We start from the raw sequence: 14,751 nt of genomic DNA on the forward strand, positions 1-14,751 counted from the left end.
TTCATTTCACTTTGGCCATTGTTGTGGGCCTGCCCTCCCCTCAATAGGCTATTTCATGTGGGTTGGGGTGGGGCGGCAGACACACGCATCTCACATTTCATGACATTACATGTTTATATATTGCTTCTAAAATATATATATATATATATATATATATATATTATTAATTTCAAACAAGGGCATTAGCATGATAAGAACTTACCAGTCCAAAACGATGTCCTCTCCCGTTCAAAAAATATTCCTCCACAATTGCTAAATGAATCATGCTACAACAATCTCTGTCTTACTTTCCCATCAATTTATTCTAAAATTGTGTGTACATCTGTATATCTAGACTTAGATTTAGCTTTCCCTGACTTAGTCACCAAACTGATTGATAGATAAACAGCCAAATATGCGCGTTTACCAAACAATGCAGTGCGTAATATGTGTTTCTCCCTTCGGTATGAAACTCCAATAGCGAATGACTCTTACGCTCTGGAGCTTACTACATGGGTTGGTCTTGCAACACATAAAAAGGACCTATTGCCGTTTACCTCAGCTCATTGGCTGTCTACCTAGCTAGATTTCAAGACAATCAGTGGTCATTGGGTTAAAAGACAGTCAATCAACGAAACAGCGGGCAAATCATTGGTGCACAATGATGTCATGACTTGTTCAAATCTGTTTCTTTCAGTCAATACGTCCCGCGAAATGGCCCATCACGTTTGATTGTGTTACAAACAAACCAGTTGATTGCAGTGAAACCAAACATGACTGGAAAATTCACGTTCTGTCTGGGTTATTTACCTGGAATGAGACGGAATTCACGACACAAGCGGTGTTAGTGTTTTTATTTTATCAAACAAAAGATCATTCATTGTGTAAAAATGAGCATTGGAATTGCAAACAGACGAAGATCGCCAAAGGTAAACAATTTATTATAATGCAGTGTGATTGTTAAACCTGTGCTGGTTAAAATTGTTGTTTTTTATGGGGCTCTATGCTCAGATAATCGCATCGTATTCTTTCGCAGTAAATCCTTTTTTAAATCTAACAACGCAGTTGGATTAGCAAGATTCTAAGCTTTCGATACATGTGAGACACATTTATGTAGCGATCACCATATGTTGTGGAATTTCAGCCCGCTAGCGGGTTCCGTTTCGCAGAGAGGTTAACGTATTCTTTACTGACCATCATTTTTACTTGTCTGACCGCTTGCATGATGAGTTTCTCACACTACTGGCTTATCTGTTTTTTTCTCGCCTGAATAGTCTGAGTCTAGGTTTACAGGGACTCTCCGCAACTATATTCAATGAGCGGGACAAAATTGAGGCTATGATTAAGAAGTTGGGAGTTCTTCTCTGTCTGCATTTAAGGACAACATAGGTCTTTCCATCATTGTATGATATTATTTTTTTTTGTGTGCAAATGAACTCAAGCTTACGGACAATGTCAAATGTGATAGAGCGAAGCACCTTTTTAGTTTTTTTAGGTTTATTTTTTTAACCTTTTAACTAGGCAAGTCGGTTAAGAACAAATTCTTATTTTCAATGACGGCCTAGGAACAGTGGGTTAACTACCTGTTCAGGGGCAGAACGACAGATTTGTACCTTGTCAGCTCGGGATTTGAACTTGCATCCTTTCGGTTACTAATCCAACACTCTAACCACTAGGCTACCCTGCCGCACGCACCCGAATGAGCTGGGTGAGCGTTTACGCAGGTACTTTCCCTAACTGGATGACACAACTGGATTCATTATCCCTTTCATGCCCTGCCTCCAGTCCACTTACCGATTTCTGAACAAGGGAGCCTCATTGAAATTGCAACAAGCGGTTTTAATCAGAAGCCACTGCCATATTTCTGGATACGGCTGCGCTCAAAGTATCCTGCCTTTGTCAATTGCACTGTTAAGGCACTGATGCCCTTTGCAACCACCTACCTATGTTACATTTACATTTACATTTAAGTCATTTAGCAGACGCTCTTATCCAGAGCGACTTACAAATTGGTGCATTCACCTTATGACATCCAGTGGAACAGCCACTTTACAATAGTGCATCTAAATCTTTTAAGGGGGGTGAGAAGGATTACTTTATCCTATCCTAGGTATTCCTTAAAGAGGTGGGGTTTCAGGTGTCTCCGGAAGGTGGTGATTGACTCCGCTGTCCTGGCGTCGTGAGGGAGTTTGTTCCACCATTGGGGGCCAGAGCAGCGAACAGTTTTGACTGGGCTGAGCGGGAACTGTACTTCCTCAGTGGTAGGGAGGCGAGCAGGCCAGAGGTGGATGAACGCAGTGCCCTTGTTTGGGTGTAGGGCCTGATCAGAGCCTGGAGGTACTGAGGTGCCGTTCCCCTCACAGCTCCGTAGGCAAGCACCATGGTCTTGTAGCGGATGCGAGCTTCAACTGGAAGCCAGTGGAGAGAGCGGAGGAGCGGGGTGACGTGAGAGAACTTGGGAAGGTTGAACACCAGACGGGCTGCGGCGTTCTGGATGAGTTGTAGGGGTTTAATGGCACAGGCAGGAGCCCAGCCAACAGCGAGTTGCAGTAATCCAGACGGGAGATGACAAGTACCTGGATTAGGACCTGCGCCGCTTCCTGTGTGAGGCAGGGTCGTACTCTGCGGATGTTGTAGAGCATGAACCTACAGGAACGGGCCACCGCCTTGATGTTAGTTGAGAACGACAGGGTGTTGTCCAGGATCACGCCAAGGTTCTTAGCGCTCTGGGAGGAGGACACAATGGAGTTGTCAACCGTGATGGCGAGATCATGGAACGGGCAGTCCTTCCCTGGGAGGAAGAGCAGCTCCGTCTTGCAGAGGTTCAGCTTGAGGTGGTGATCCGTCATCCACACTGATATGTCTGCCAGACATGCAGAGATGCGATTCGCCACCTGGTCATCAGAAGGGGGAAAGGAGAAGATGAATTGTGTGTCGTCTGCATAGCAATGATAGGAGAGACCATGTGAGGTTATGACAGAGCCAAGTGACTTGGTGTACAGCGAGAATAGGAGAGGGCCTAGAACAGAGCCCTGGGGGACACCAGTGGTGAGAGCGCGTGGTGAGGAGACAGATTCTCGCCACGCCACCTGGTAGGAGCGACCTGTCAGGTAGGACGCAATCCAAGCGTGGGCCGCGCCGGAGATGCCCAACTCGGAGAGGGTGGAGAGGAGGATCTGATGGTTCACAGTATCGAAGGCAGCCGATAGGTCTAGAAGGATGAGAGCAGAGGAGAGAGAGTTAGCTTTAGCAGTGCGGAGCGCCTCCGTGATACAGAGAAGAGCAGTCTCAGTTGAATGACTAGTCTTGAAACCTGACTGATTTGGATCAAGAAGATCATTCTGAGAGAGATAGCGGGAGAGCTGGCCAAGGACGGCACGTTCAAGAGTTTTGGAGAGAAAAGAAAGAAGGGATACTGGTCTGTAGTTGTTGACATCGGAGGGATCGAGTGTAGGTTTTTTCAGAAGGGGTGCAACTCTCGCTCTCTTGAAGACGGAAGGGACGTAGCCAGCGGTCAGGGATGAGTTGATGAGCGAGGTGAGGTAAGGGAGAAGGTCTCCGGAAATGGTCTGGAGAAGAGAGGAGGGGATAGGGTCAAGCGGGCAGGTTGTTGGGCGGCCGGCCGTCACAAGACGCGAGATTTCATCTGGAGAGAGAGGGGAGAAAGAGGTCAGAGCACAGAGTAGGGCAGTGTGAGCAGAACCAGCGGTGTCGTTTGACTTAGCAAACGAGGATCGGATGTCGTCGACCTTCTGTTCAAAATGTGTGTGAGAGTGGATTATCAGCCCTCACTAACATGAATACATCTAAATACAGGCACAGACTGTTTGTGGAAAATGATTTAAGACGGACATTCTCCAACCCACATTTCAGTGTTATGTGCATCATTTGAAGCACACCCTTCATATTAATCTGTGGTGCGCTATTCACAATTTCCGATGAATAAATAAGGTTTTATATGAAAGATTGTTAAATAAAGAGCAAAATTATTTATTATTTGCGCCCTGGTCCTATAAGAGCTCTTTGTCACAACCCAGCTTGTGGGAAGTGACAAACTCACACTCCTTATGTTTCAACATTTTATTGTACAGTGTGTGTGGCAGGCTTACAATGATGTCAGTGCGCTGACCCTGGTGCTAGAGGGGGTACGCAGCTGGAGGTTGAATGTTTTGAAGGGGTATGGGACTATAAAAAGTTTAGGAACCGCTGCTCTAAAGTAAAGCTCATCATTACCTAAACTCTTTACCGAGTCTCTTTCCACAGCTGTGCCTTGGGTCTGGCAGGCGAGACTAATCATTATTACCCTTTTTCTACTGTCAGGTGGGCAAAGAGTTTGGCTTCAACTCCAATGGCTTCTCTATCTTCCTGAACCGCAACAAGACTGATGAGATCCAGTCCCAGAATAAGACCCTCAGCCTGCTCAAGATCAAGTGAGTTTGGAGAAACATTAAGTTATTGTTTAAACAATCTGGTGGTACTACTGAATATATATATCTATATATTTTTTTTTTTTGCACCTTAACTGCCATTTTTTGCAATCTAGAGCAAAAAAATGGCCTTAAATAGCTGTTTCCATCCACTTGGCGACCTATTTTAATGCAAATATTCTATAATCCGCATGAAGAAAATATGCACATGCAGAGGTGTTTCCACTAATTGGTCTTGTTGTGGATAAAAATCAGTGCATGATGACACAGTGCACACAATGTACTTCATCATGTACTGAATAAATATCTAAAGTTCCAGTTGTTACCATCACATTTTCAACCCTAATGATTTAGTTTTGTCAAACAAACTGTTGCCTTAAATCGCAAATGTGCCTACTCTGGTCTTGGCAGGTGAGCTCCAGCCGATAAGTCGCAGATACAGTGCGGGTAGATGACATTATGGATAAAAGCGAGAATATTTGTCAAATTGCAGTCGAGCATCGATCATGTCACCAGAATACGACCCTCAATATTTATTGGAAAGGAGCATCAAGATCACCGTGCACTTTCACCACCCTGTGAATTTCATCACAATTTATTTCCTCTGTAGCCTAATAAACTGCATGTCGTAGTGGGAGGACTACAGCCCATATCATTGCTTGATTCCAAGTTCACTATAATTCGATGGTTATTGTATATAGAGTTATATAGAGAGAACAAAATGTATATAGATTTTTTTTTTTTTTACTGTGGTGCAGTCAGTCCACAAGGTGGCGCTTGCGCCCCTCTTACATTCTTTGGGGAGAACCCTGTCACTAATTGTTAGGCTACTCCATTTAGCTAGATAAACATGTAGTTATTATTTACACTGCGTATACTGAACAATGTCCTCAATTCGTCAAGTGTTCCACAGGGATACTGGCACATGTTGACTCCAATGCTTCCCACAGTTGTCAAGTTTATTTATCAAGTTACCACAAGAAGGGATCATAGCATTCACCTGGTCAGTTTGTCAAGAGCAGGTGTTCTTAATATTTTGTACACTCGGTGTATAGCGTCACTTCATTTTGTTCACTACTTATTATCTTGGATTATCATTATGCTCATTGTGTGTGTTTCTCTAGACATGGAGACATGCTCTTCCTGTACCCGTCGGGCTCCCCAGGACCCTCCGGAGAGACCATGGACGTGGCCACCACTCACTCTTCATCACTACCCTCATCTTCATCGTCCATGATGTCACGCTCCCACTCGGCACCCCACATCCCAGAGGATGAGATTGACCAGTACCTGGCCAAGCAGGAGGGCAAGATATACAGGAACAAAGATCCACAGCTGTAAGAGATTTTATATAACTCCTGGGAAACTGTGGCACTCCCAAAAACTTTTAGAAAAGGACAAAACGCATTAGGGGCGGCAGCGTAGCCTAGTGGTTAGAGCGTTGGACTAGTAACCGGAAGGTTGTGAGTTCAAACCCCCGAGCTGACATGGTACAAATCTGTCGTTCTGCCCCTGAACAGGCAGTTAACCCACTGTTCCCAGGCCGTCATTGAAAATAAGAATATGTTCTTAACTGACTTGCCTGGTTAAATAAAGGTATAAAAAAAAATAATAAAAAATTAAAAAAATTAGCTTGCCTGGCCAAAAATGAAAAGGTGAAATGAGGTGACGTCCTTTTGGAGTGCCATCGTTTCCCAATGTTCTTGAAATGGGGATTTAATTTGAAGAAATCTACACCTGCGAGAGATTGATTTAATTTCTGTATGTTGTATAGAATCAAAACTACACAGCAACAGAGATCTAAAGCTGTAAGATATTATATACTTTTTATTTTTTTATTTCACCTTTATTTAACCAGGTAGGCTAGTTGAGAACAAGTTCTCACTTACAACTGCGACCTGGCCAAGATAAAGCAAAGCAGTTCGACACATACAACAACACAGAGTTACACATGGAGTAAAACAAACATAGTCAATAATACAGTAGAAAAATAAGTCTATATACAATGTATAGGAAATGAGGTGAGATAAGGGAGGTAAAGGCAAAAGAAGGCCATGGTGGCGAAGTAAATTCAATATACAATATAAAGTAAAACACTGGAATGGTTGATTTGCAGTGGAAGAATGTGTAAAGTAGAGAGAAATAATGTAGTGCAAAGGAGCAAAATAAATAAATACAGTAGGGAAAATGTTGTATTGGATCAAATATATACAGGAACAAATATCCACAGCTGCAATAGATTTATAGACTTAAAGATTTAAGGCAGGGGTGTCAAACTCATTCCACGGAGGTTAATGTCTATGGGTTTTTATTTTTCCTTTCAATTAAGACCTAGACATCCAGGTGATGGGAGTTCCTTATTAAGTAGTGATCTTAATTCATCTATCAAGTTTAAGGGTGGAGCGAAAACCCGCAGACACTCGACCATCCTTGGAATGAGTTTGACACGTGATCTGCTGAAACCGAGATCCACAACTCTGCCGAGTTAAAGGTCTACAGCCGTTTAGACTGCTGAGGGGAGAATGGCTCATAATAATGGCTGGAATGGAGGGAATGAAATGGCATGAACCAGATGGAAACCATGTATTTGATACTATTCCACTAATTCTGCTCCAGCCATTACCACGAGCCCATCCTCCACAATTAAGGTGCCACTAACTTCCTGTGGTCTACGGGAACAGAGATCCAAAGCTGTAAGATATTTCATAGTCTTCCTGTATGTTCTATTGAAACAAATATCTACAGGAACAGATATCCACAGTGTAAGAGACACCGATTTGTAGACTGTAGCTAGTTATGTTATTGTATTAAGGCATTCAATTGTGTCAGTGTATTGATTCGGTTCTTGTTTCAGGTGTCGGCATGGATCGATGGGAAAGTGTGTACACTGCGTACCACTAGAGGTAAGTGTGTGTTCTTTCCACCTTCATTTGTCCAACTATTACTGTTTACTTTAAAATTGTGGTTTACATGTCAGGTGTACTTCCTTACTATACATTTAATTGTTATCTCTGTCAGCCTTTTGATGAAGAATACTTGAGCCATCTAGATCCGCCTGTCAAGCACATGTCATTCCACGCCTACATCCGTAAGCTGACAGGAGGTGCCGACAAGTGAGTGGCACCAGATGTTCTCTAGCCTGGTCCCAGACCTGTCTATGGTTTCTTGGCAACATGTTTGGCATGACAACATCCATTGAAGTTGGCAAGATTGCATAAATAGATCTGGGACCAGTCTATGCATTCTTCACTTCCCTAGCAGGAGAATTGGCCACATCCACAAGCTCTTTGTCTTTATTTAAAACCTATTTTCCTCTACAGAGGGAAGTTTGTGGCCCTGGAGAACATCAGCTGTAAGATCAAGTCAGGCTGTGAGGGCCACCCTCCCTGGCCAGAGGGGATCTGCACCAAGTGCCAGCCCAGCGCCATCACCCTCAACAGACAAGTATGCCTCATAACTCCCTCCTCCTTGCTCCAAAGAGCCTATACACACTCACCTCCTTGCCCCCAAGGGTCCATCTCAATACTCCCCTTTGCTGCCAAGGGTCCATCTCAGTATTTTAAATTGTCTTCCTCTCCTTGTCTGCTCAGCTTCATTTACATTCCCATCAGTTCAGATTAAGAGAAGATGACGAGAGGAATCCTATTGAAACACACCACAAGAGATTGCTCAGTCTCTACTAATTCCTAGTGGAGATAGTGATTTGTATAACCCGCCTCATCCCTGCTACCAGAAATACAGACATATAGACAACATCATGTTTGAGAACCACACCATCGCAGACCGTTTCCTGGACTTCTGGAGGAAGACAGGCAGCCAGAGGATGGGCTACCTGTACGGCAGGTACACAGAGCACAAAGACATCCCTCTGGCCATCAGAGCAGAGGTCGCTGCCATCTACGAACCCCCGCAGGTGAGTGCTCTGCACTCTCGGGAGTCAGTCCAATGGTTTGTTAGTGAGTTGTTGGCAGTAAGTTCACTTTCAATGGGGTATTGGACATTGATAAAATGCTGCTTTTGCTGGAGCAGTAATTCTATCACAGACTTAGATACGCTCTGGCATCTTAAGCACATCAAATTTGTAGCTTATGCCACTAATCGGATTTGTAACATATCACACAAATTGCTAAATTCGTAATCTATCACACTAAATGGGTGACGTAGTACACAAAAACGGGGACCCATTTTTGCTCGTGAGTACCGCTTTAAAAACTACTGGCTGAAACTATAGAAAACTTTCCAAATCAAATTTTATTGGTCACATACGCATGGTTAGCAGATGTTAATGCAAGTGTAGCGAAATGCTTGTGCTTCTAGTTCCGACCGTGCAGTAATGTATAACAGGTATGGAGTGACTCTTTAAGTAATCAGTTCATTATAGCTATACATAGTTTCCAATAGCATAAGAAAATATAAGGTTGTGTACTTTTTCAGAAATATGTTAATCCAAGATGTGGTTTGTTTAGTTTTAACTGTTGTGAATTCCTCTGTCCATTAGATTGCCACCCAGAACAGTCTGGAGCTGGTGGAGGACCCTAAAGCTGCAGCCGTGGAGGAGATAGCAGCGAAGCTGGGCCTGCGCAAGGTAAGATGAAACCACTAGCTTATACTACAGGCTTTATTTTAGCTATTCTAGATTCTGATGTCAACCTTCTCTATATATCACTATCAATTCCATTTTGATTACTGAATTGGAATATAATTGACCTCAACCCTGTTCAAGACAATAAGATTGTGCTCTGCAATATATACACACCCTTGTTTTTATGGTGTGACTTTAGACTTAAACTTCCAGGGATCTCGTTAATGCAGAATTCTGCATTTTTTTCACAGAGAAAAAAAGATATCTTGCTGTGTTTTGCTCTGCATCAGACTAATTTTGTATTTCAGTTGCACTTTTCCACTCGTATGAGAATTCACACAGCTACTTTTCTCAGTGTACAGTTGTGGCCAAAAGTTTTGAATGACACAAATATTAATTTTCACAGTCTGCTGCCTCAGTTTGTATGATGGCAATTTGCATATACGCCAGAATGTTATGAAGAGTGATCAGATGAATTGCAATTAGTTGCAAAGTCCCTCTTTGCCATGCAAATGAACTGAATCCCCCAAAAACATTTCCACTGCATTTCAGCCCTGCACAAAAGGACCAGCTGACATCATGTCAGGGATTCTCTCGTTAACACAGGTGTGAGTGTTGACAAGGACAAGGCTGGAGATCACTCTGTCATGCTGATTGAGTTCGAATAACAGACTGGAAGCTTCAAAAGGAGGTTGGTGCTTGGAATCATTGTTCTTCCTCTCTCAATCATGTTTACCTGCAAGGAAACACGTGCCGTCATCATTGCTTTGCACAAAAAGGGCTTCACGGGCAAGGATATTGCTGCCAGTAAGATTGCACCTAAATCAACCACTTTATCGGATCATCAAGAACTTCAAGGAGCGTGGTTGTTGTGGAGAAGGCTTCAGGGCGCCCAAGAAAGTCCAGCAAGCGCCAGGACCGTCTCCTAAAGAGTATTCAGCTGCGGGATCGGAGCACCACCAGTACAGAGCTTGCTCAGGAATGGCAGCAGGCAGGTGTGAGTGCATCTGCATGCACAGTGAGGCAAAGACTTTTGGAGGATGGCCTGGTGTCAAGATGGGCAGAAAAGAAGCCACTTCTCTACAGGAATAACATCAGGGACTGATATTCTGCAAAAGGTACAGGGATTAGACTGCTGAGGACTGGGGTAAAGTAATTTGCTCTGAATCCCCTTTCCGATTGTCTTCTCCGGACAGGCTTTTTTCCGGATGCCCCAAACAAGGTGAGCGCTACAATCAGTCCTGTGTCTTGCCAACAGTTAAGCATCCTGAGACCATTCATGTGTGGGGTTGTTTCTCCGCCAAGGGAGTGGGCTCACTCACAATTTTGCTTAAGAACACAGCCATGAATAAAGAATGGTACCAACACATCCTCTGAGAGCAACTTCTCCCAACCATCCAGGAACAGTTTGGTGACGAACAATATCTTTTCCAGCACCTTGCCATAAGGCAAAAGTGATAAGTGGCTCGGGGGGAAAAAACGATATTTTGTGTCCATGGCCAGGAAACTCCCCAGACCTTAATCCCATTGAGAACTTGTGGTCATCCTCAACAGGCAGGTGGACAAACAAAATCCCACAAATGCTGACCAACTCCAAGCATTGATTATGCAAGAATGGGCTGTCATCAGTCAGGATGTGGCCCAGAAGTTAATTGACAGCATGCCAGGGCGGATTGCAGAGGTCTTGAAAAATAAGGGTCAGCACTGCAAATATTGACTCTTTGCATCAACTTAATGTAATTGTCAACAAAAGCCTTTGACACTTATGAAATGCTTGTAATTATACTTTCCGTATTCCATAGTAACACCTGACAAAAATATCTAAAGACATTGAAGCAGCAGACTTTGTGAAAATTAATATTTGTCATTCACAACCTTTTGCCACGACGGTAGCCTACTTCTCTGGTAAAATGCAAGGTTAAATTCAAGCAAAACATTTGGAAATGTAGCTGGATACATTGTATCATAAACATTAGAAATATGATGAGCAAGCATATTGTTTTGCAAAAAATACTTTGTCTTTTCACTGTACGCTCATCTACTTGTGGGGCTGCTAGCCAAATAGCATTGTACTTCTGTCATTTAATGAAAAGGAAGCTATTTTCTGTGGAACATTTTTTGTTTCACTATGTTGAATCAAAAGATACCCCTGGACGTAACAACTAAACAGATTATCATCTGATTGGTACTATCCTTCCCCACCTACACCACCTAACTCCTTCCTGTCAGGAAGAGGTAAAGAGGAACATCTGGGTTCAAGCCGTAAGTTCAGGAGGCTAAATACAGGACAGCCTGCTCCTATCTAGTGTGTCTGGCAACTACAGTACAGCCTAACCAACTGGCCAGAGACATCGAGTGGTGGAGGGTCTATGACTGCGTCCCTAATGGTACTCTATTCCTTATATAGTCTGAACTTCTTTTGACCATTTGGGATGCAGCTTTATTCTCTCGGGCCATGAGGCTCTAATCAATTCTTTGGATTCGTCAGTCTTCTCAGGATGATGGCTTAAACAACTTCCATATGCCCCCAGACCAGGCCATGGTGTAATGTGTCGAGCTTACACAACCAGTATGATATCTCTGGTAGGAAATTGCATTACAATCAAAAGTGTTGAGTTTTTATGTTGTATCTTGTGGGCAAGCGTTTGCTTGTAACAAATGTACTCGACTAACGTATCACAATAGCCTACATGTTATGTATTGTACAACTTCAATGTCTCATGTAACGTGTGGTCCGATCAAACTGTGTTATTTTCATTGGATGGCAGATCTGCCAACCTGTACTCATTTTGTGTACCATACACACATTTTGAGGAATAACTACTCTAAAATATGCAAAAGAGGCTTTTAGTCGTGGGTTTTGACTCAACCGTCTGAAGCTGGAGCTGAACCAATAAGATAATTTGGGCGAGGAGAGAAAATCTGTCTCTCCGCTCTGGCACGCAAGTTATTAATAACTTCATGTTCAAAGTTGTGCACTCTCCTCAAACAATAGCATGAGTTTCTTTCATTGTAATAGCTACTGTAAATTAGACCGTGCAGTTCGATTAACAAGAATGTAAGCTTTCTGCCAATATCCGATATGTCTATGTCCTGGGAAATGTTCTTGTTACTTACAACCTCATGCTAATCGCATTAGCCTACGTTAGCTTAACCGTCCTATGGACGGGAAATCGATCCCGAAGAAGTTTTAAACCCCCTTTGCTCCTTTGAGACCCCTCTTTCAAAGTCACTGAGTTCTCTTCTAGCCATGGTAGCCAAAATAATGTGCAACTGGACATTTTTATGCATTGATGGGATGTTACTTGTTTAATTAACTTAAGAACTGCACCCGTGTGGAAAGTACCTACTTTCAATGTGCATTGTATCCCTCATTTACTCAAGTGTTTCCTTTATTTTGGCAGTTATGTCTGTCTCCTGTCTGTCCTGTCTTGTCTGTGATTATAAAAGCCTAGTTCAGTTGTTTCATATTCCAAATACAGTAGGCTAGACTTCTACATTGCACCCAGCAATTTAATTATTCAGATTTTGTCACCAAACAAGATTAAGAAGCCAGTTTACATTTTCACTGGACTATCCACACAAACACCGACTATAAAAATTACCCCTAAATTAATTATTCATTATGCCCCCCCCGGGAAGTTGCTGCCACTATTTCAATGTCATTTCCTGTTCTACAGCGGAAATGCACCTTTAGGTCCCACCTCTGAAAGGCTACTTGTATATACAGTGCCTTCGGAAAGTATTCTGACCCCTTGACTTTTCACATTTTGTTACGTTACTTTTCACACTGTAAAATGTATTAAGTTGTTTTTTTCCTTCTATAATCTACACACATAAATAGCCCATAATGACTAAGCAAAAACAGTTTTTTTAAAAGACATTTTTGTTAATTTTATAAAATAAAAAAAACGGAAATCACATTTACATAAGTATTCGGACCCTTTACTCAGTACTTTGTTGAAGCACCTTTGGCAGCGATTACAGCATTGAGTCTTCTTGGGTATAAGGCTACAAGCTTGGCACACCTGTTTTTGGGGAGTTTCTCCCATTCTTCTCTGCAGATCCTCTCAAGCTCTGTCAGGTTGGATGGGGAGCGCGTCTGCACAGCTATTTTCAGGTCTCTCCAGAGATGTTAGATTGTGTACAAGTCCGGGCTCTGGCTGGGCCACTCAAGGACATTTAGAGACTTGGAAGCTGAACCTTGTCCCCAGTGAGGTCCTGAGCGCTCTGGAGCAGGTTTTCATCAATGATCTCGCTGTACTTTGCTCAGTTCATCTTTCCCTCAATCCTGACGAGTCTCCCAGTCCCTGCCGCTGGATAACATCCCCACAGCATGATGCTGCTACCACCATGCTTCACTGTAGGAAGGGTGCCAGGTTTCCTAAAGATGTGACGCTTGGCATTCAGACCAGAGACTTTTGGCCAAGCGGGCTGTCATGTGCCTTTTACTGAGGGGCTTCCATTTGGCCACTTGACCATAAAGGCCTGATTGGTGGAGTGCTGCGGAGATGGTTGTCCTTCTGGAATGTTCTCCTATCTCTACAGGGGAACTTTGGTGCTCTGTCAGAGTGACCATCTGGTTCTTGGTCACCTCCCTGACCAAGGCCCTTCTCCCCTAATTGCTCAGTTTGGCCGGACAGCCAGCTCTAGGAAGAGTCTTGGTGGTTCTAAACTTCTTCCATTTAAGAATGATAAAGGCCACTGTGTTCTTGGACCTTCAATGCTGCAATTTCTTTTATACCCTTTCACAGATCTGTGCCTAGACACAATCCTGTCTCGGAGCACCACAGACAATTCCTTCGACTTCAGCCTGGCTTTTGCTCTGACATGCACTGTCAACTGTGGGACCTTTATATAGACAGGTGTGTGCCTTTCCAAATCATGTCCAATTGGACTTCAATCAAGTTGTTGAATCATCTCAAGGATGATCAATGGAAACAGGATGCACCTGAGCTCAATTTCAAGTCTCATAGCAAAGGGTCTGAATGCTTATATAAGTAAGGTATTTCAGTTTTTTACTTTAAATACATTTGCATGTATACAAACCTGTTTCTGCTTTGTCACAATGGGATATTTTGTGTAGATTGCTGAGGATTTATCTATTTTAGAAAAAGGCTTTAATGTAACAATGTGGAAAAAGTCAAGGGGTCTGAATACTTTCCGAAGGTACTGTATATTTTCACATATTGGGTGTGGGAATTTCTACGTGGAGTTCATTAACATCAAATAGGGTACTGAAAGCTGTTAGATAAGGTTAACATGCTCGCTAGCTACACTAACTAGATATCTTGCTAACATTAGCTATAACCTTATCTGTTGCTTTTTGTTTTTTTACTGCACTGTATTCAAAAGATTAGCCAGCTGGCTCTGGCTGGTTCTGGAGCTAGATTTGTCATAATCAAACTTCCCCACAGATGGACACCACTGGCCTTTGACTCTGTTATCTGTTGTTAACGCCAATGTTTTGGCATCTTCCATAAATCACACCGGTGAATCCGCCACGAAAAAGTTAGAATAAATAGGATGAAGCTCTGGTGATATGAATAACTGTTGAAAGATTTTGTTTTTCTACATTGTAATAGACACGGTGCAATCTTTGGTCGGTAGGCAAAAGATTGCGTACGGGAGTTGCAGCGCTAAGACAAGACTGTAAATACTACCAATTGGATACCACGAAATTAGGGAGAAAAAACGAAGACCCAGAATCTTCTGGTTTAAAAAAGTGTTCCATGTGTCGGGTGGCCAAGTGGACAAAAGGTT

General features: G+C 43.0%; 1 protein-coding gene across 1 annotated transcript in view; it reads left to right on the forward strand.

Moving 5' to 3' along the window:
* LOC118397505 (nuclear protein localization protein 4 homolog) overlaps positions 1-14,751 on the forward strand; it is a 38,862-nt gene that overhangs the window by 9,483 nt on the left and 14,628 nt on the right. The window contains exons 3-9 of the mRNA XM_035792351.2: positions 4,300-4,409; positions 5,531-5,743; positions 7,261-7,309; positions 7,425-7,519; positions 7,727-7,850; positions 8,140-8,319; positions 8,905-8,991. Coding sequence (XP_035648244.1) covers positions 4,300-4,409; positions 5,531-5,743; positions 7,261-7,309; positions 7,425-7,519; positions 7,727-7,850; positions 8,140-8,319; positions 8,905-8,991 — 858 coding nt within the window. The remainder of the gene's footprint in view (positions 1-4,299; positions 4,410-5,530; positions 5,744-7,260; positions 7,310-7,424; positions 7,520-7,726; positions 7,851-8,139; positions 8,320-8,904; positions 8,992-14,751) is intronic.

The sequence above is a fragment of the Oncorhynchus keta genome, chromosome 2, assembly GCF_023373465.1.
Source record: "Oncorhynchus keta strain PuntledgeMale-10-30-2019 chromosome 2, Oket_V2, whole genome shotgun sequence".
Classification (NCBI taxonomy): domain Eukaryota; kingdom Metazoa; phylum Chordata; class Actinopteri; order Salmoniformes; family Salmonidae; genus Oncorhynchus; species Oncorhynchus keta.